Raw genomic sequence first — 22,178 nt, 5'->3', positions numbered from 1 at the left:
GGATAAGTTGGCGGTTCATTCTTCTGTGGCGACCCCTGAATAATAAAGGGACTAAGCCGAAAAGAAAATGAATGAATGAATAATCTTATTCTATAGTCTTTACATGCAGTAGTTTTAGTTTCATGACTGGTTAAACACTTGGTTGGCTGTATTGTTTAAAAATATCCTGAACATTTTAGTTTTATATATATTTTTATACTTTTGTCTTATTTATTCTCTTCCTTATCGCCACAGTGTAGTTATTTGCCTAGTGTTTATTTTTTGAAGTAAATGATATTGTAAATAGAACAATAAAAAATCGAGCAAATGCCCGTTTAATATTTTTACTCATAAATGCCACATTTCTGCCAGCCAACTACAAATTAATTTTTAACACTTGTTTGCTTCCATACACGCATAGTTTTGACATCAAGATTCTGTGGCTATATGTTTTTAAATATTTTAACATGATAACAATTATATTTTTTGTTCCGAAATAGATCTTTAAATAAATTAATAAATAATAAAACTGTTTAATCTTGGTGAATTTATTTTAGAATGTTGAGACACTTTTTAATAATGCTTTTTATTTTTGCAATAACCACAAAAAAGATCTGTTATTTATATTGTTAAATATTAACACACCATGGAAGTATTTCGTCATATGTCTTAACTCTAAATTTGATTTAAATTAATAAAATAACACTACATTTTGATGTGCATGTTGTATTTTTGTGGTTAGGTTTTGGATTTGGTTTCATGTTTTCTACTTCATGTATCATAACATCACAATGAAAGTTTTTGCATTTTTATTTAGGGCCATGTTCAAGGTTTTGTTGTTTATATGTACAGATAGCAATCATTTAAAGAAATGTTTTAAGATAACCCATCACCATACCTCAATCTGCCAACATATATTTATCAGATAACAAGAAATAAAACTAAGAACTTTAAACGAGAGAAAAAAGTATCCATTAATGTAGTACATTGCTCAGTCCCTCCAAGATTTTGCAAGGATATTTATTTTATGCAATTTGTTGCCCAAAAGACCATCTTTTCTCCAAACCTATGGCATTATAGGAATAAAATCTTTTGTTTTGCTGTGAAAATACAGAAAAATCTTGTTAGACTTTTTTTTTTTAAATTCAAGATCCATTAAACTCACAAAAACCTTCTGGAGAGACTGATTGTTATATAGTCTACATTCTTTAAAGACTCATGAGGTAAAGATCGCAGTGAATAGAAATTGCATAGTCATTCTGTAAACAGACGGAATCAGGAGTTGAAGGAGTCTGCTTCATTCTCTTATTATGTTGTGTGCAGGCAGCATTAGCATTCTCATTCAGTCTGGCTGTCTTTAGGAGAGTCTTCATCAAACACGGCAGTGCTGGTTTGGCCCAGAGGGTTGTAGATGATAGCCTCCACCTCTCCACCACCGTTAGACGTCTTCTGGAAGTGGATCTCCAGGTTGTCCTGCAGGTTGTCTTTGTCCATGATGTCAGGGATGCCCGTAAGCAGAACTGTGCGCATACACACTGAATTGCTGATCTGAAAGAGAAAAAACAGTCCACTTACTGGTGTTAAAGTGTCCATGTGATGTGTTGCTTGAATGTAAACCATCTGCATGTTTCAATGATCATTGTGTGGGATAAATGGAGTCGTTGTCTGATTTTTGGACTGATATTACAGTTCTACCTGCGAAAGCCTATGTGCTATAGAGGACCAATATCATAACATCTGGGCCCTCTGGAGAATCAAGAGCACAGCAGATTCTTAGAAATAAGAATTCTGAACTGAATTAAACCTTCGAGTAGAAGTTAACCTAAAAATCTAAAAATCTTAGAATGATAATTTTGTTAATTGAGATGTGGGAGACTTTTTCTTCATTCAGGAAAACATTCAGATTTTTTATATTAAGATTTTTGTGTGTGTGTGTGTGTGTGTGTGTGTGTGTGTGTGTGTGTGTGTGTGTGTGTGTGTGTGTTACGAAACAACAAATCAGGGTTGGAAACTGGAAAATGTTCATTTTTAGGTGAACCTTTTTCACACAATGAGAAAAGCGGAGATGCTACAGTGTATATTATGAGACATTTACAGTGATTTTTGACCTTACATTTTGCAATGTGTATTACGAGAAAATGCACACAAAAAAAAGACTGTTATAAAGATTCATTTACTGTAGTAGAATTTTAGAACAAAATTGCAGGCTTCAACAATCCACTGAAAAAATATCTGTTAATTCAAAGGTTAAATTTTTCATGATTCGCATGCTATTATTTACAGCATATTATTATTATTTTTATTATTGTTTACTTTTGATGTTGAAGATTCAACTGAGTAGTTTAGCCAAGTGACTAATTGACATTTTAGTCATTTGGGCCAATATATTGTATACAAAAAAATTTAGAGGGAATTGAGTGTACTGACAGGTTATTACCAGGCTTCATTCATTCATTCATGCATTCATTTATTCATTTTCTTTTCAGCTTAGTCCCTTTATTAATCAGGGGTCATCACATCGGAATGAACAGTCAACTTATCCAGCATATGTTTCACGGAGCGGAAGCCTTTTCAGCCACAACCGAAGACTGGGAAACACCCATACACTCCTGCGTTCACGCTCATACACTGCGGACAATTTAGCTTATTTAATTCACCAATATACCCGCATGTCTTTGGACTTGTGGGGGAAACCGGAGCACCAGGAGAAAACCCACATGAGCAAAGTGAGAACATGCAAACTCCACACTGAAATGCCAACTGATCCAGCCGAGGCTCGGACCAGCAACCTTCTTTCTGTGAGGCGATCATGCTAACCACTGCGCCACCATGGCTTATTACCAGACATTTTTAACATAATTAACAACACCAACCCAGGCGACATATCACTTCAAACTATTCAAAATGTCAATAAAAGTCCCTTTTTCAAACTTTTCAACATCAAGCACTGTTTGAGGAACTCACAGTCCCCTTAGTTGCAATTTAAAACCATTAAAAAATTTAAAAAACATGAATGACAAAATATGAAAAACTACATTTATGGATATATTGTTACAGCATAGCACAATAGGAGGGATTTAACAGTTTGGTCACAGTTTATTTTGGTAGTCCATTTGTTACATTGCATCTACATGTCGACTAATTCTCATATAATTAGACTGTTAGGTTGGGGTTAGGGTTAGTGTAAGTTGACATGTACTTGCAAAGTTTCTTATAGTCAGTTAAATGTCTGTTGAAGGAGCAGTATCAGCAGATATTAAGCAGACAGTCTACTAATGCTCAAATGGACCATCAAAATAAAGTGTTACCAACCGTTTAAATGATGTTGACATGCTCTGCTTCTTACCTTTATCTCTGAAATCTTGCCATTGAGGAATGGAGTGACCTTCACCTTGTACTTCCTTTTACCAAAGTCTACCTCATGCTCCTGTTTGTCTGTGAGAGGTTTGGCAACTGCAGACAAAAGAGGAAAGAAGCATCAGGATCTGTTCTGTCGCCCTTGTAAGCTGATATGTGTCAGCCTGAAAGGGTTGTTACTAAAAGGGATACAGCTGCAGCTGGAAGTTAATGAGAATTATTACTATTATTTATTAAATTATGCATTAATAGTATTTTAATAACGTCTACCCCAACTCAACCCTAAGCCCAAGCATCATGGTAATGTAAAAAGAGTAAATATACAGAATATTAGTCATATTACTTAATAAATTACCCATTTAATTGTATTTTATTTACATCTATCCCTACATTATAAAATATATGTTAATTAACAGTTTCTGTGTTTTGTGATTCACAGTGTTGTTCGATTATTTACAGTTGTGAATTGCATTATGGGATCTTATTTTTGGACTGTAGGGGAAACTGGAGCACCCGGAGGAAACCCACACAAATACGGGGAGACCGTGCAAAAATGATGCAGCTGTGATTATGCCATCTAGACTTCACCGCCTAAATGGATGTGGTAAATGTACCATTATCCTCCACGAAAGTGATGACCACAGTCTTGGAGTCGTGCAGCATGTCTGTTTCCTCCACCTCACCGCCACCGTTCCTCTTCCTAGAGAAGTGGATGTCCAGTTTGTCTAGTATTCGCTCTTCTGGCTCTTCTATTGGTAAGTTGGAGACTAAGACTCTGTGTGAGCAAACCTGAGTTTCCATCTAAAAGACGGGAGAATGTAACATTTCACATCATGCTAGCCCTCTGAAACACAATGCAATCCAAAATAGACAGTTCAGTAGGAAAACGAAGTTCAGCTTGTGTCCATTACCTCAACATAGCCGGGTACCAGGAACTGAATGGGTTTAGCCTGTACAGTGATGCCACATTCCCCGAGTGCCACCAAATGCTTCTGCTGGCTCAAGATGTTCTGGGCCACTGAACACAGGATAACAGTAAATAATTAGGTTTATATATGTATATATAGCCCAAAATTATTAGTATTCCTGTGAAAGTTTTATCCTTTGCTTTAATAGTAAGCAATGTTTAATGGAGCAAGTGCATTTTAACAGTATTTCCTATAGTTGTTTTGGTAACACTTTAGGTCAGAATTCACAGTATTAAACCATTTACTAACACAACTAGCTTAACAAAATACTAATTAACTGTTTATTAATTGTTAGTAGAGTAGAAGTTGGGTTAAGGTTTTGGCTAGCTAAATAAGATCACATTTTATAATCACTAATGAACAGTTTTTATCTTAATAAGAAGCAGGTAATAAGCGAGTAGTTAAAAGCATGATTTGTTGACCTAAATTAAAGTTTTACAACATTTTTTTTCTGAAGAAAGCCTTATTTCTTTTAGTTTAGCTGAAAAAAAGCTGTTTTAAATGTTTTTTTGTTTTTTAAATAAACTTTAAGGTCAATATTATTAGCCATTTTATTAACCCCCTTAGGACTTTTTTTTTCTCGATTGCCTACAGAGCAAACCACTTTTGTCCAATGATCAGTCATAATTTTTCTGACGAACAAGTTTCTACCGATCAAAACGAGACAAAAACTAAATCAAAATTAAGTGATAATGACGAAAATTATAATAAAAATATACTGATATTTTCATTGACTGATAAAAATGATATGAGAATGTGATTGAGGGACACTTTTTAGAAAATATCCAATCAGAATTCATCTTAGTGTGTGATGCATGACATGACATACATCTTTGCTTTAGTATTCCTTTATGTGAGTTAACACAGCCATGGGACTGAGTGCACATTTTACAGGATAACATTTGCCAGTCTTCTGTCATTTACTTTACTAATACCAACTACAACAGTAAAGCTTGGTAGCCTATAGACTGACATTACATTTACATATTATTTATGATACAAATAAACAATGCATATCAAAATTTTGGTCTTCAATGGAAAAGCTATATTCCATATATTATGTTTTATTTAATTTTAAGTTAGAATATTTTGTATAACTTAATGTATACAATATTTTTAACCAAATATATTTTAGTTAACTAAATCTAGAGTAGATTTAGTCAACTAAAATCTTATAAAGTTTAGTCAACTAAAACTTGATTTAGAAGACTAGAACGTGACTAATACTAAAATGAAATTTTAGTCAAAAAATTAAAACTAAATAAAAATTTGCTGTCAAAATTAACACTGCCAAGGATTTGCTTAATTAACCAAACTTGCCTCATAATTAACCCAGTTTTATAGCTTTTGAAATTGCTCTCATTACGGCAGAAATTAGTTATTAAAACTATTGTTTAAAAATGTGTTAAAAAAAACATTCTCTCTGTTAATCAGATTAAATTAAATATAACTTGAGGATCATGTTTCATGAAAACATTCAGTAAATTACCTTCCTACCTAAAAAACTACCTAAAACTTGCATTTGGATTCGTAATATGCATTACTAAGAACTGAATCTGGACAACTTTAAAGATGATTTTTCTTAATATAAAATGTTTTTGTTCTCTTAAAATTGTTGTATGAGCCCATTGTTGTCCTATCGTAGAAAACCATACATTAGTGAAAAGCTTTTATTCGGCTTTTAGGATATAAGTCTCAATTTCTAAAAATTGGCCCTTGTTACTGTTTTTGGGGTCTTGGAAATTTCAATGGAAAAGTAGGTCATCCTGTTATTTCTCACATATACTGATTTTCGAATACACTGAACTCAGGCATACTAAAGTTGTCAAAGCTGTTGGTTGTAAGTTATATCACCCCGCTCAGTTCAAGTGCAAAGGATAGGCTCTGAGTTTGCACAAAGCTATTGTTTTCTACTGTGATGATGACAAAAGTTGAAACTATTACATACCATCCTCCTCCTCAAAGGTGATCAGGGCCGTTCCACCTTCCATCGGATAAACTATTTGGGATTTCACATCAAAACTCGTAGCATGTGCACCATTTTTTGTCTTTCCCTCAAATACAACCTTCCTCTCGGGCACTGCTGTGGAGATCTGTGGAGTCAGAGAGCATTAATCCCCCAGTTTATGAATCATTTTATCATTATTTTCTTTATTTTTCAAATTTATTAGAATAAAGGAGACCATATAGAAGGGCATTAAAGTTTTTTGCTGCATACATTCTCTATCAGCATGTATTGTACTGATAGTATAATATAAAGTCACACAGTCCATTTAGTTCAGCAATTATGAAATGTGAGAATGTTTTGAAACCTCAGTTTGCTTTTTCAGGCTGCTGTTTTTATTGTCCAGGCTTTGCAACTCCTCTTTGATTTTCAGGATCTCCATCCGTTGCTTAGTATTATGACTTTCTATAGCCCTGCATTTCTCCTGCACAAAGAAGATCCCATTTAGATAGATAGATAGATAGATAGATAGATAGATAGATAGATAGATAGATAGATAGATAGATAGATAGATAGATAGATAGATAGATAGTATCAAAATAGTCTATATTTAATAAAACAGACCTTCTCAGACTGAATTTTTTTACTTCGCTTCTTGTTTTCATTCTCATTTGACTCTTTCTGCTCCTCAGCTCGCTCTCTAAATTTCTTAGCAAAATCTTTGTTGTTGTCAATACCGTCTCTCAGTATTTTTTGCTCATTCAGTAATGCTTCATACTTTTTCTGTGGACAAATAGCAAGACACAATAATTTAGGGTTTGTAATCAGGTTGACAGCTGTCCAGATTTACAAGTCGTTCACCCACCTTGCATTTGTTCAACTCCATCTGTACATTGTCCAGGGGTCCCAAAGACTCACAGTCCACCTCACAGAAATCCTGAGTTGACATAAAACGGTTATGATACGGAATATAGAATCTAATAATAATAATAATAAACTCTTTGTTAAAGCACTTCCTTTACCTCAGTAGACATTTCTATTGATGTAAACACCTGTGAGGAAACAGAAAGCATTGTTTCCTTAGACACTTGTTTACAATACGGGAAACCTTTAAAATACTCTTTTTATGTAATTCTTGAAGATTTGTATCTCACTGAACAGATAATCAAAGTCTAAAAAAAGTTAAACCTAACGTTAAACTAAAGTCAAGCTTTAGTATGAACTTGTATATCAACTATGGATTTATTAAGTGTATTGACCATATTTGTTGGCATATTGATATGGGTTGATGTAGGGATAAATCACATCGAAGATTTAATATTTAGCTAAGTACTTTATCATAATCTAGCTTTTGGTCTTTTTAAAATGGCGAGAACAATGTTGACAATAGGCTACACTTTCACTTGTGATATAACCTAGTCTACACGGCATTACCTTGTTAATAACAAATCAATCTAACAGTACCTTGTGTGACATAAGTGACTTTCTGTTCATATCACATCATCTATACATGTTTCGTGTCATGATTAATCATTTTGAACACAATTATAAGTTAACAAAAGAGACAAACACGTACCGTCCGTGCTGAAGCAAACCGAAGAGTCAATGCGGTTTCGCTTTCGTTTCAGGTAGGTCTGGGCGTACCAAGCGGGATAGTTTTTTTACATGCATGCATTTATATGTTCATCTACTTTCATACATCTTTATCTACTTAAATAACATATTTGCCGTGCTTCAAAAGAAAATTTACACTTCACTGTATCCAAAAGATTGTGTAAGAAAACATCCGTTTTGTTCATGGACAGTACGTGTGCATCAATGGACTCCAATGTTAGTATGATTGTTATCCATAATAACAGCTTTATAAATAGTTTAGAACACTCATTTATTCAAAGAGATAAATCAGAATCGTATTTTTCATAATATATCATATATGTATGGTTATATATGTTTTCATAATGCTATGTTTTTTATCCTAAGTGATATTGCCATCATGCGCATATGCAAGCATTAAAACATGACGCGCATCTGTTAATGATTGACAGCTACAGCAACCAAAGGCAGACCTCTAATATAAGGCGGAGCTTTGAAGAATTTTATATTTAAGAGCAATCTTTAATTAATGCAAGCACAGTGTGGGGAGGCAGCGAGGTGACAGGGTAAGACTTCAATATATTTTCTTATTCGTCTCTGAAGTAGCCATTTCTGCTTTTTTCCGACTGCATTGTAAAAGTTTTACCCAAACGTGTTTTCCTCCTTGTGGCTCATTTTCCATCATCACGCGTCATTTGTTGCTGTACGAGATTTATTTCCTTTAATGAATTGGGAATTAAACTGACAAACTCCTTGCCTTTAGCTTCAGGATTTGTAGTTGTTGTGTTGTTAATTTATAGTTTATTCTCATATGTTTATGTATGTTCATGTTGCAAAATAACTAAGGTGTTTTAATTAGGTTAAATTGATTTTTATTCTCTGCTGTGCTCACAGATCGGTAACTTGGACCCAAAGGATCCACGGACTGATCATTTACTTTCCGCTGTTCACAAATCCACCTGCTCAAAAAGTAAGTCAAATTCAAACAGATTCATCTCTTAAATCCACATAGAAGAGGTTATCGATGTGCCAAATATGAATAGATCTTTATTAAATTAATTTGACAGAGAAGATAGTGATATCTAAGGGGCATTCTACCAGAAACGTACATTATATGTCTCTGAAATAAAAACAAAAATGCTGTGAATAAAAAGTATTTCATCCCATAGATTTCTAAAATGGACTGATGGTTGATTTCTGTGAGTTGCTCTGTAAAGGAATATGTCATTAATTTGGTTCTCAGATTTTTTTTTCTTTATTAAAAACACTTCACAAATCTACAAACCCTGTCATTGTCCTTGTCCTTAGCCCAATTGAACAACCTACAGCTTTAATAGTTTTGTTATACTAAAAACTCTTATTTAAAAAAAAATTGTTATTATGCACAACAATTGATTAAAAACATGAAATTACAAATCAATTCTACAAATAAATGCTACAAATATACAGTAATACAAATAAATGTACAATTGTCCTCGTGTTACTGTCAGTCCTGTCAAATTTGCAATAAATTTACCATATAGTGCATGCAATACACTTTTAAGGCTACACTGTAAAACCCAAGTTAAGGAAACTCAAACCATTTGAGGAAACCGATTGCAACAAACCATTTAAGTTCAAAAACTAATCCTAATGAGTACTGTGAATTAATCCATTTGAATGACAAAGCAATTCAAGCACAGTAAAACCCAATAAATGAAGAGAACTTAAACCAACTGGGTAATGTAAACCCATTGAGGTAAAGCAACTCAAACCATTTGAGTTAAGAAACTAATCTATTTTAGTACCGTAAACTTATTCCTTTTGATTTGAAGTAATGCTATTTAATTAACTCATTACCTTCAACACTGAGTTCAAGACTCTTTTCAAACGAGTAGAATTAACTCTGTTAACTTTGAGTAAACTACACTCATTTCAGTTAAAAAAGTTGATTGTTGGGTTTTACAGTGTATGAATTGGACGTGACATCATTTGATGGAGGAGCAGCTGACAGTGATCAAGGATGTGTTCTATATTTGGTTTTATGCTTGTTTTTGTATGATATATTCGAGGAGGACAAGCTTACATTAAACCTTGTCACATATTTTATAAGAGAAAATGTACATTTCTGGTAGAATGTACCCTAAAATTAATTAGTTCCTGTTTTTTTAAAAGAATAAACAAACATCACAAAGTTTTATATGTACAATGTGGTTTGGCAAACATATGGGTATTTCCATTTGTCAAGAATGAAAATAAAATTCCATACTTCTAATTGCTGCTCAGAAATAAGGCAACAAGGCACTGATAAACTTTAGAACCTGATTTTATTTGCTGACTTTTTGTGTGGCACAATTATAATGTTAGTTTCAGTCATTGTTTCAGAGGTCAGCTTAGTTTTTTTTGGAGATCATCTGCCTCCAATTTCATGATGTGAAAGAGGAAATGATACAAGACTTAATACTTTATACTTGCACTGTTACAGTTGCAGGATTTTTTGTCACTTCATTACTCCTTTTGTTTGCATAAGAATTTTTTTCTGACATATTTCGACTTTCTTTTCATCCAGATGTTGAGACTGACAGTCTGCCTCGCTGTGGTGACCCTGGTTATTTGCTCGCAGTGCCCCAATAATGAAGTCTGTGAAGCAGGCCAGTCCTGCTGCCAGGATCCCACTGGTGGCTTCAGCTGCTGCCCTTTCCATCATGTGAGAAACTCATACATAATAAGCAGTTAGGTGGTAGAAAGTGGATCAGAGGAACTAAAAAGGCAGTTACACAGATGAAGTGGTCTGCCACTTTTATTACGTTCAGTCAGATAGTCTTTACTAGCACCCTTTACACATCCACACTGTCAGCTCATTTTATAATGGTTATGATAAGGCACTCCAATAGTGTGAACATGCAAACCACTTCACTATTTAATGACTTTGCTATTCAAAGAGCTCAAAGAAATTAAGCTAATCAGATGACCAGATGTAGAACTTGATTAACCTGTTGGCTGATGCTATGCTGAGTACTTAGGAATGCTGATGGGTTAAAGGGGGAAGTTCACCCAAAAATAAGAAAAATTCCCTTAACATGTAAACTTTTATAAACTTCTTTAGTCTGTTGAACACAAAACATTAACTTTCATTAAAAAATTAACTGGAAGTGGGCTATGACTATGGAAGTTAATGCCTGCTGCTTTCTAATATCCACCAAAATATCTTCTCTTGTGTTCAGCTGAAGAAAATTCTGAATTATTAAGGAACTTTTATTGGGGATGATTACCGATCCAATACTTAAATTGTGTTTTGACTGATTATTATTATTTTTTATTTTTTTTTGGATTGAGAATTGGCCAGAATGCTGACACAAGTCAATGTTACACTTGTTGTATTCTCTGGTTTAGTTAAGAGATTTTAGAGCAAGAGAAAGATTTCATGCATTGTGTTCCAATTGTCCTGCGTCTGTCAGTAATTCCCCATTCACCATTAAAACAGTGTGTATCACATTTGGCTTTGACAAACACAATGAAGTTCTCTCCAGGATTATTCAGTGTTCCTGTTGTATTTGATCAGTAGATACAAGCCTAGGGTTTTGCATAGAGGAACTTGTATCTCACTACAGTTTATTGCTCTTTCTAACTCATGTGACATTCTGCTGGGTGTATGTTTTTCAAAAAGCTCTTTCACAGATACACAGCACATTCAAATTTTCCCTTAGTTCTCTGAAGATTTCAAACAAGCAACAGAAACTGGAGAGTTGCGTTCATTTATTAATAATAGTCACTTATTTTTCATAACTGCAAATAGTAAAGCACAATATTTGACCAGAAATATTAGATTTTTTTTGTGCGCAGTTTTTTTAAAATCATCAATTATTTCAATTCAAGACAATTACTGCACACTTGTGAGTTTTTTTTAGCCACTTTTAATAGCCACCAATCTAGTCTGTAATAATGCTTCTGTCATATATAAATTACAGATTGTTTACAAAACTGTGCTGTATAAGTATCTGAATCAGTTGATACACAGGAACTGATAAAATAGTTGATTTGTGGACAAATACTTTTTTTAATATATACACTAGGGGTATAACGATACACCAAAGGCACGGTTCGGTTCGGTTCACGGTTTTGGAGCCACGGTTCGGTACGGTTCGGTTTCTGTTTGCTGTAGGGTTTGGGTTGATGTCATGTTAACAGCAATGCTAAGGGACAATTCACTTAATAACAAGAACATCTTAACTTTTTCTTAATTAGCTTTTTCATTACATTTTTAGTACAGTCAGGATATCAGAGTAAACAACTAAAATTAAATAAATACCTCCAATATAGACTAGTCAGAAAAAAAACTATTCTCTTTAGTGCTGCCATCTTAACTAAGTAAACTAAAATTAAATAAATAACTGCAGTGTAGACTAGTGAAAGATCTTTTTCAAAAACACCATAATATCCACATTCTCCGATGAGAGGCTTGATCTCTGTGCTGACACAGACGCTCATTTTTGATTATCTGGTTTCAGTTAGATAGATAGGTTTCCGTTTAAATTAATGAAAAATATACATATAATGTGTTTGTAAAGTGTTTTTTCATGACATATTCACCAGTAAAATACATTGCGGTTGTGTCTGAAACTAATGTTAGGGTTGTAGCCGGCTGTATGATTGCCTCCCGATCTCTCTCTCTCTCCCGCTCCCTCTATGCCGGTCATTTATGTAGGTCCGCCTTCACGACAGCTGATGGCTGTCATTTCTGTAGGTCCACCTTTTTGACAGCTGATTGGTCAGGAGAGCGATCTATCATCATTTGGCGACGCAGCGCGGGAATGTAAAAAGCATGTCAGGAAGAGCGGGAGAGAGAGCGCTTTTTCCTTTGATCTCGTTTTTCGTGTATTTTTCTGACATGATTACGATTTTCGTTGTTTTTGCATAACTTTCATTTGGGTAAAATTATTTTGCATTACTTTTGCCCACTTTAAGTAATTTTGTGAGGTTTGTACATTTTTATTTCAATTGATTTGTATATTATTTTTTGGCTCCGCTCCTTCCCGACAATAGCTGTATCTCCTCAAGTTCATCTTAGTGTAAGGTGGATAGGGAACATGTCATACGATTTCCATTTTGCAAACACGTAGAAAATGTATTGTTAAAGACATCAGGTAAGAGGTGAAGGTCATCTTTGTTTATTTTATTCAGTATAGGGAAGAATGCGGCGCACGGCGCTGAAGACCTTTTTTTCTTTTCATCAGTTTTAGCGAGGTAAGAGGGGTCATTCATGAGTTAGAATTGTTTTGTTATATTTATTTCTTTTGTCTGTCTTCACTATCACCCCCTTGCTCGAGTTTAACTAATTTTTGTTTGATACTTTTGTTTGAATTTGCTACTTTATTATATTATTTTTATTAGTGTAAATATTTCTCTTTTTTTGTATATTTGGGCATTATTCTGGTTTCACTTTTGTACATTAAATCACTTTTGTTGGCAGTTCTGTTGCTTACACCCTCACATTGTGAAATTACCACACTTTTTAAATGTTTTTCCTAACAAGTAAGTTTCGTAAAAACAGTTTAGACAGACAGGCGTGTGCTTTGTCTACGACACAAATTATATTCCTGTACTCAACTGGAAAACCAAAATGTTTTCACACAGATGACTTAAATGTGTCTGGGGGATCTGCAATCTCAGAACTATGTGAAGCAGCCATCCTGCGTCCAGTAGTAACGAGTGTGATGCTCACTCAAGTCACATGACATGACATGCACTAAAATACTAACTTTAAAATATAATATTTAGAACAAATCCTCATCATTACTAAAATAATTTAATCAAATGTGATAATAAAGATGTGTTTAAATTGGTTCAATTAGTTTGAGACAAGTGACGTCAACCTCAACAATGGGCAGCAGGGGGCGTGAGAGTACCGCGGTACGCCACGAGAGTTTTGCGATATGTATCGTGGTTGGTGTATCGCGATATTTCGGTTCGGTTTTAATATCGTTACACCCCTAATATACACACATGCAGTGCACTGTTAAAAGTGATTAGGTGTTTGGCTCCAAAAGTCTAGTGGTTAGTGCATTGACACATACAGTAGTAGCACTACGTTGTTCATGAAGACAAAAGTTTGATTCCCAGCTCGAGGTTCTATTAGAACCTTTATTATATATATTATATATTAGAACTTTCGATTCAGTCACCTATGACTAGGAATAATAAACGGCAACAAACTTCTTGCTTTACAAACAAGTGTGTTCATGACTGTATCTACATTGTATAAAAATGTAATAAGAATATATCAATTGGCAACATCAAGCAGCTTTACAAGCTCTTTTTAAAAATCAATGAAGTGAATGAAATTGGAAGTCTTGAGCCAAAAAGATTCCAGTTGCATCTGCTCGTATGTGAAGATTAAGGTTATTAGATTTTTATTTATTTATTTATTTATTTATTTATTTATTTATACAGGGACAATGTACAACATGACATGTTGTGCCAGAGTTAGCTATAAAGCTAATTTACATCTGTAGTCCCTAGAATCAAATCAGTGGCTGCATATTTGATTTTGTTTAAGCCACATGTTAAGAGCAGTTTTAAAATGTGTAAAAGTGATACTCTCTCATATACACTGGTATTTTATTTAATCTTTCTGCTGCTCTAACTAAAAAACTGACTGTTCAAAAAGCAGTTCTCTTAAATTTAACCAAGCAATCACCTTAAGGCTGATTTATACTTCTGCGTCAAACACCGGCGTATGCTACGGCGCTGACGCATAGCCCGTCGTCGTGGCCATCGCCGTCACTGACGTGCACCTCTCAAAAAATGTAACTACACGTCGCAACGACGCGTAGCGTAAGCTCTGTGATTGGTCGGCTTGGTAGCGCTGACGAGTCTGGGCGGGACCGAGAGCCGCGCGAATGGCGCGACGCCGCGCGAGCGATTGTTTACAAGTGTGGAGTCCCGTGAAGGATCTCCGGATGGAAAGTTTTGTTTTGTGCTTACCTCATAGCTAAAGTTGTTGCATGTCCGCCGGTTCCTGCCTCAAAATGAGCGAGTTTGAGCCACTTGTACATCCCGGAAGTGATCAGGAAATTCAAAAAAGTAGCGAAGAAACTCAACACAGAGGAACATTTACACCTCACTGCCAACTAGCGTTTCGGAAGTGTTAATGCAGTCCGACAGAGACAGCGCGCAGAAGTATAAATGCACAGCCACGCGCGTTGCCTGCGCCGTGGGTTACGCCGGTCACTTGACGCAGAAGTATAAATCAGGCTTAACCAATGACCTAGTCTGTCTTATATGTCCTTGCCGACAATCACACATTGTTTGAGGGGTGGTGGTGCAAGATTAAATATTTAATTTAGATGCACATTAAATATTTTATACATTAAACACACATCAGCATAAAATAAGAAACAGTTGAATGTTAGTCATTTTTGTTGTGCAATACAGTTACAATGATGATAGCTCTTTGGCTTTTAGCTAAAATTTGTACAGTTTGTTTATTTATAGCATACAATGGTTTTAATGTTGTAATGTTCGTGTAGGACCAGCATGTAGCACAATAAAATAAGTGAGGGAAAATCATTGTATTCATAAAAAGTTTAGCAGCAGCCATAGGTAACTGATGCCTAATGTTTCTTTAAATCCCCAAAGCTTGCTCTAGCACAATTGGAAACCTTCTTATTAATGATCAACTATATTTATTACATCTCCATTAACTAAAATATCCGAGCAATGCTCCAATGAGGATAAAATATCTTAAATTAGGGGTGCCCAAACCTTTTCTTGAAATCGGCTGAAAACCAAACTTCATTGAGGGCTGTGGGTCAAAGTTAAATATGCCAAAATGTACTTAAATTTTTAAATTATATTTATTATTAAATTGCCATGGGTAATTTATTTGCTAATATTTCAAAATAACTAGAAAAAAAATTGCTTAAAAACATATTGATTAATGATGCAGTATAGTTTTTTTTTTTTCTCGTTTTATGATGAACCTGTTATAATAAACATGAACAATTCTATTTATAACTCAATAGAGTTCAATGCTGAATACACTAGTCGAGCTGCTCCTGCCTTTGCCTTGATTTGCTCGCTGATGTCTTCTGCATTGTCCTCTGTCTGTCAACTGACAGCATTTACATTTTAAAACTCTGATTCATTTGTAACATTTATTGAAATATTACTTTTTTTTTGTTGCTCTTAAACTAAACAAAGAAAATACAGGTTACGTTAAACACGAAAAGCCGAACTCTGTCAAAGGCCTGACCAACTCCACATCACCCTGCCTCTATTTTCAGATGGGTTCGTGGGCCAATCCAAATGTTTCCATGGGCCAACTTTGGCCCGCAGGCCCTACTTTGGGCACCTCTGTCTTAAAGCAGAAGTTGCAATTGTTAACACTGTAGGACAGGGGTCACCAATCTCGGTCCTGGATGGCCGGTGTGCCTGCAGGGTTTAGCTCCTCTTGCCTCAACACACCTGCCTGGGTTTTTCAAGTATAGTTAGTAAGACCTTGATTAGCCTGTTCATGTTTAATTAGGATTAAAGCTAAATTTTTCAGGACACTGGCCCTCCAGGAACAAGTTTGGTGACCCCTGCTATAGGACATTTATGTTGGCCACCACAAGGAAGTTTTAGATATTAGGTGATAGAACATATGATTTGCACTATTTATAAGCCCATATGGCTATAGGAAGCTATCTTAATGAAGTAAAACATGCCTGTGTGTGTTTGCAGGGAGAATGTTGTGAGGACCATCTGCACTGCTGTCCTGAAGGCATGTTGTGCAGTGTTAAGGACTTAACATGTACAAACGCAACACATACACAGCCATTGGCAGACAGGACACTAGCTAAAAAGCCAGACCTTCCCAAAGTGAGACATTATATAAAGAGTGTAAGTGATAGTACTCATAGCTGATCGTCATGCTCTAATAATAACCGCTGTTACTTAGTCATTCAGAATGATCTTCTCAATGCCTGCAAGTGAAAGCGACATCACCTGTCCTGACGGCTCCTCCTGTCCTGCTGAGTTCTCTTGTCTGCTGATGTCTACATCATACGGCTGCTGTCCAGTAGCACAGGTAAGCGACACTATTACAGGAATATCAGCCCAAAACACCAGCTACTGCTGTTGTAAATGGTGTACTGAATGGCCACAAATCGATGATAAAAAACACAATCCCTTAATAGCGTAGTTCAAAAATTCTGTCATCATTTCTTTGCCTTTTATTTTGTTTTATTTAGTTTTTTATTATATTTCAGTTGAACACAAAATAAGACATTTTGATGGTAAAATGCTGGTATCTGGCACCCATTGACTTCCATAATATTTTATTTTCTTACTATGGTAAACAACAGGTGTGCGCAAACAGAGTTTTTCAGAATATCTTCTTTTGTGTTCAACAGAAGAAAGAAACCCATAAAGGTTTAAATCCACATGAGGGAGGTCAATTTCATTTTTGGAGTGAGCTATCCCTTTAAACTAGTCTCATCCATATTAAAATATTTAATTCTACTCTCAATGTGCAAATAAAATACCTCAGATGAGAAGCAGCAGCTCATTTCCATAAAAGATTGATCTACCAAGAACTGTGCAAATTAGGTTGCACACAAGCGTAGATAATGAGAAGGTGTGTGTAATATACTAACACAGGCCTAAAGAATGTGTCAAGACATGCTTCTGGTTTAAATAACGGCACAAACACCTGTTAACTACTGTACATCTTAGCATATCTCATAGCATAGTGCATGATTCATTTCTCCTGCCATCTTTCAAGTGCATATGTAATAAGGTCAGCTATAAAAATAACTGATTTCAAAACTTTTAATGTCTAACTGTTCATTTAAAAGGGATTGTTCATGCAAAAATGAACATTTACTGACTATTTGTTGTCCCTCAAGTGGTTCCAAACCTTAATGAGTTTCTTTATTCGGTTGAACATAATGAAGATATTTTTAAGAAAGCTGGAAATTGGTAACCAAGAAAAAACAAATACTATAAAAGTCAATGGTTACAGGTTTTTCAAAAGTTTGTAAAATATCTTCTGTTTTATTCAACAGTACAAAGAAACACATAAAGGTTTGAAATAAGGGTGTGTAAAAGATGACAGAATTTTCATTTTGGGTGGACAATCTCTTTAATGTCATTAATAAATGCTGACAGCAGTTTTTTGTGCAGGAGCAAACTGTTAGTACATCTGACTCTTGAAGTTTTTGTATTTATTTATTATTATAATTAAATTAAGAGGTCTCCTGCTGGCCACATATCTTCATGTAAAGAATAGCTTACAATTCCAGTCACTCATATTTTATATGTGTATGAATATAAATATATTATTTTCTGTTCTATATTCTTTTCTGTATGAATAAATTGTCATCCTTGTCATTTTCAGGGCCTTGCATGTTCGGATGGGAAACACTGCTGCCCAAATGACCATGAATGCAGTACTGACAGCAGCTTGTGTGTCAAGCGAAAAGGTATTGAGCAGAGTTAAGCCGGGCTAGAGATAGTAATGATTAAAACATCAACTTTAAATAAGTTTTACTGTATCATGACTAACTGGAGTAATTTTGATGTGTGATTGTTTTTAGTAAAAGTTCAGACTGTTCTTTGTGGAAACGGGACATCGGAGTGTCCTGCAGATACTACATGTTGTCAGGCTGATGATGGCCAATGGGGTTGCTGCCCCATGCCAAAGGTACTGACCAAGTTTAAATTCAGTAATATGTGTGGTGACATGATTTTTGTAGAAAAAAAATACTTGAGCAGAAACTTCTATAATTCATTCATTTTCATTTAGCTTAGTCCCTTATTTATCAGGGGTCGATGGGGGAAACCGGAGCACCCGGAGAAAACCCACACCAACACGGGGAGAACATGCAAACTCCACGCAGTAATGCCAGCTGGCCTGGCCGGGATTTAAACCAGCAACCTTCTTGCTGTGAGGCTACAGTTCTAACCACTGAGCCACCATGCCACCCAACTCCTATAATATTCTACTATTCTCTTAAGAAGCGATCAATGGGGAGACCCTTAGCTCACACAGACTATGCAAAACCCTGTCCCAACATAAGTTCAAAAAAGTTACCATAGCCCTGGAAAACCCAGAAGATAATGGTGATCTTGTTTGAACAGTTTGAACAGGACGGGGATGAAGCAAAGTTGTTGTTCCAAGGTCTATAAACCTCAACATCATCCAAGTATACAGCTCATTCCTCAAACTAGATAGTGTTTAATACATACGGCTTTGGAAAGTTGCCAGTGTTCTGTCGTTTGTCCTACCCTGTCAGATTTTCCTACCTCCCATTTAAAAAATAGCTAGGACATTTTAATGACAATATATACTACCTATCAGATTGTGCTACCAGCATACATTTTAATAAGGATTGGTGAGACTGTAGTATCGCTTAACCTTATAACCATTCAAATACAGTTTTGCTAACATAATCTGAGGGAGTAGAACAAAATGTCCAGCAATCACTGTTTTTGGTTGGTCTGACCCACTTCATGGGTTCAGTCATGAAAAAAACTGTCCAATATTGAATGGTGATAGCTAATTTCTTTTTCTGGAAAAAAGCATCAAAACCACAATGCCACCACAAAACCACCATAAAATGCCAAGGATAACAGTTTAAAGGTATAACCCTGTCATCGTCTTCAAGATCACCATATTGCCTGGGCCCACTGGCTTAGATGTAACATGTGTAACATTACTGGAGGAACCGATGTAATAATGGTTTTAAAGTTTTTGTTTTTTTTTGCATTTCTTTTCTGTCTTTATAATTGTTATTGCTTTTGTATTGCTCTGTGTTGCTTTAAGGTCAAAATATTATAAAAATATAAAAATATTATATTTAAAAAAAATCTTTAAATCATTTCCAATATAGAGTTACTCATATTTTGATGGTTTAATTCAATCTGTTGGGTTATTAACGCTAAATAATGTGCAAATGTCCCCCTGGGCATTTCTTTCGGACACAACAAGTATTTCAGCTGCGTTATTTTCTCCATTATGCATATTTTCTGTAGGCTGTATGCTGTGATGACAAAATCCACTGCTGCCCAGAGGACACTGTTTGTGACGTCAAAGCCTTGAAATGCGTATCCTCAACCAACCAGGAGCTGCCCATGTGGGACAAATTCCCAGCTCGCCTTAGGGCTGAATGGGAAGATCACAAACGTAGGGTTTATTTTAAGACATTACATTTCTTTTTCATGTTACTTACAGCAACATAATTCAGCATTTTACCTCTCTCCTTCGAAATCTGCAGAAAAAAGGCCTGAAACTCAACGCACTACAGCTAGACCTACAGGCACTACAAGCACTACTACTGCAGCTAACCAAATGACTACGCTGCCTGCCGAACACCAAGGGGGTGTGTGGAAATTTGTAGAGCACAAAATATATGTTTTATGCGTACATATAAAGTATAACACATTTTTTTTAGTGTCTTCAGATGTTGCTTGTAACGACACTGCGGCCTGTCCTGATGGAAGCACTTGCTGTAAGACTAAAGATGGAGGATGGGCCTGCTGTCCTCTGCCTGAGGTAAATCACACATATCATGTCAGGCAAGTTTTGCTACTTCCGGTTTGTAAATAAGGTCTAGAACGCAGCTAAAAGTCAGACATATGACCCCTAAGCTCAGGGGAGATTGAAGAACATGACTTTAGTACGATGCATCATTTAACAACACTTCAAAGATGACGGCTAGTTTTGCTTCAGGAAAATTAGCGCAGAGCTACTTTATTTTAATCAAATAAATAAACATTCAAGTATGTTTACAGCCCAAAATTAGTGGGAACTCTGCTAATAAAGGCGAATAAAGGCTATTTCTGGTGCAATATATAATGTTCTTTATTTTGTCAGCTGTATTCAGAGGACAGCTAGCATTTTCTGTTCTTTTAGTTTTAGCCATGACAGGCACAACAACATGAAATGTTATGAAATCTTCACATCTTGTGAAAATGTGATGCACAATTGACTGGAATGCATTTAGGATGGAAGTGGGACATTTTACTGGTGAAATTCTCACCTCATACTGTGTCTGGAACGCAGCTTCAGGCATTACATCTTTATATTGCTACAAATCCTGAAGCAGAGTGTGTTTTGGGTAAGGTTAGAGGTGTGTGTTGATTTTCTCTGCAGGCCGTGTGTTGTGAAGACTTCATCCACTGCTGTCCTCATGGTAAGAAATGTGACGTAGCTGCGGGGTCCTGTGAAGACCCTTCAGGCTCTGTGTCCTGGGTGGAGAAGGTTCCTGTCCGTCCTATTAGAAAACAGAAAGTGGCTGTTACACAAGGTACAATTCAGTTTACTGGTATAAAACTGTATAATTGTTCACTGTATAATACTACATTTTATTGGTTCTTATAATGTTTCAATCATTTGTAGTCTCTTCAGTGTCTTCAGATGTTCCCTGTAACGACACTGCTGCCTGTGCTGATGGAACCACTTGCTGTAAGACTAAAGAAGGAGATTGGGCCTGCTGTCCTCTGCCTGAGGTAAATCAACTCATTAGATCTGTTTATTTAGCAAGATTAGTTGGGAGCACAGTATGAATAATAAGCTAATAAGAAGAAGGAGTGCTCTGGGAAAGCTTGAGGGTCTACAGAAAATTTGAGAAAAGAATTATGTAGGTTGTAAAAGTAAAATATATATATTTTAAATATATCCATCTAACAAAACATATGCTGTCACCTTCAGAGGTAGATTTTTTCTAGACATTATTTAAATAATATGAATGTATATGCTACCTTTCAAAACATCTTGTTATGCTCAACAAAGCTGCATTCATTTAATCAAAAGCAGTGAATAAAGTTACATGTTTAAAAATAAGAATTTTCATACATTCATTTTCCTTCGGCTTAGTCCCTTAGCCGGCTTAGTCCCATTATATTTTTGTGAAAGCTGATACATTTTTAGAGAATTATTGGATGAAGTTTAAAGGAATAATACTGATTTGGAAAAAAACTTATATTTTTCCAGCATAATAAAACTAATATAAAAATGTTAAATAATAATTATAATAATAATAACCAGTGATCCCTGTCAATAACATAATAATTAAAGATTGAGTGTAATTGATATTGACTATTCATAATCTATGATGTTTTTAATTATGTGCCCAAACTATTATTTGACAATAAAACTATAGTCAGAATAATACATTGTTCTGGTAATATAAGAACAGTTATAAGTCCTTTTATTTGTGCATTGCCTGACTAGCTAAATTATATTTTGCTTTTATGTGCATTTGTCCCTCTGTGTTCTGTTGTTCGGTTGTTCTGTCATAGGTTAGTGTTTTTATGTATTGTATTTTATATGTATTATTATTGTATTGTATTTTTTTCTCTTCTATATTGTG

At 35.2% G+C, this 22,178-nt stretch overlaps 2 protein-coding genes across 13 annotated transcripts in view; one reads left to right on the top strand and one right to left on the bottom strand.

Annotated features, from left to right (window-relative positions):
- Nucleotides 1–771: 771 nt before the first annotated feature.
- On the bottom strand, nucleotides 772–14,898 carry ifi35 (interferon-induced protein 35). 2 transcript variants are annotated; one of them, XM_087242918.1, is made up of 10 exons: nucleotides 14,806–14,898; nucleotides 7,272–7,301; nucleotides 7,115–7,186; nucleotides 6,874–7,032; nucleotides 6,617–6,733; nucleotides 6,253–6,397; nucleotides 4,248–4,354; nucleotides 3,951–4,137; nucleotides 3,326–3,432; nucleotides 772–1,527 (listed from the first exon to the last, which is right to left on the bottom strand). In XM_087242918.1, the coding sequence occupies exons 2-10, from the start codon at nucleotides 7,281–7,283 to the stop codon at nucleotides 1,318–1,320; spliced, it is 1,116 nt and encodes a 371-aa protein (XP_087099044.1). In that variant the 5' UTR covers nucleotides 7,284–7,301; nucleotides 14,806–14,898; the 3' UTR covers nucleotides 772–1,317. The 2 variants fall into 2 exon arrangements, with proteins under 2 accessions (XP_087099044.1, NP_001373586.2); NM_001386657.2 differs by lacking the exon at nucleotides 14,806–14,898 and adding an exon at nucleotides 7,826–7,858.
- Nucleotides 8,305–22,178, top strand: part of grna (granulin a) — a 27,122-nt gene continuing 13,248 nt past the window's right edge. For 6 of the 11 annotated variants that reach the window (XM_087243383.1, XM_087243378.1, XM_087243384.1 and 3 more), the window contains exons 1-12: nucleotides 8,377–8,408; nucleotides 8,737–8,812; nucleotides 10,391–10,528; nucleotides 16,546–16,683; nucleotides 16,763–16,891; nucleotides 18,203–18,287; nucleotides 18,402–18,508; nucleotides 19,840–19,990; nucleotides 20,082–20,186; nucleotides 20,259–20,359; nucleotides 20,960–21,113; nucleotides 21,206–21,315. In XM_087243383.1, coding sequence (XP_087099509.1) covers nucleotides 10,391–10,528; nucleotides 16,546–16,683; nucleotides 16,763–16,891; nucleotides 18,203–18,287; nucleotides 18,402–18,508; nucleotides 19,840–19,990; nucleotides 20,082–20,186; nucleotides 20,259–20,359; nucleotides 20,960–21,113; nucleotides 21,206–21,315 — 1,218 coding nt within the window. In that variant the 5' untranslated portion in view covers nucleotides 8,377–8,408; nucleotides 8,737–8,812. Of the gene's footprint in view, nucleotides 8,409–8,736; nucleotides 8,813–10,390; nucleotides 10,529–16,545; nucleotides 16,684–16,762; nucleotides 16,892–18,202; nucleotides 18,288–18,401; nucleotides 18,509–19,839; nucleotides 19,991–20,081; nucleotides 20,187–20,258; nucleotides 20,360–20,959; nucleotides 21,114–21,205; nucleotides 21,316–22,178 lie in introns of those variants that run through there. The other 5 variants (XM_087243381.1, XM_087243377.1, NM_001001949.4 and 2 more) reach the window with 4 other exon arrangements.

Source organism: Danio rerio, chromosome 3 (assembly GCF_052040795.2).
Source record: "Danio rerio strain M-AB ecotype USA chromosome 3, GRCz13ab, whole genome shotgun sequence".
Taxonomy (NCBI): Eukaryota; Metazoa; Chordata; class Actinopteri; order Cypriniformes; family Danionidae; genus Danio; species Danio rerio.
Note: the sequence above shows the minus strand (reverse complement) of the source record. Positions and strands in the feature narration are given on the sequence as shown.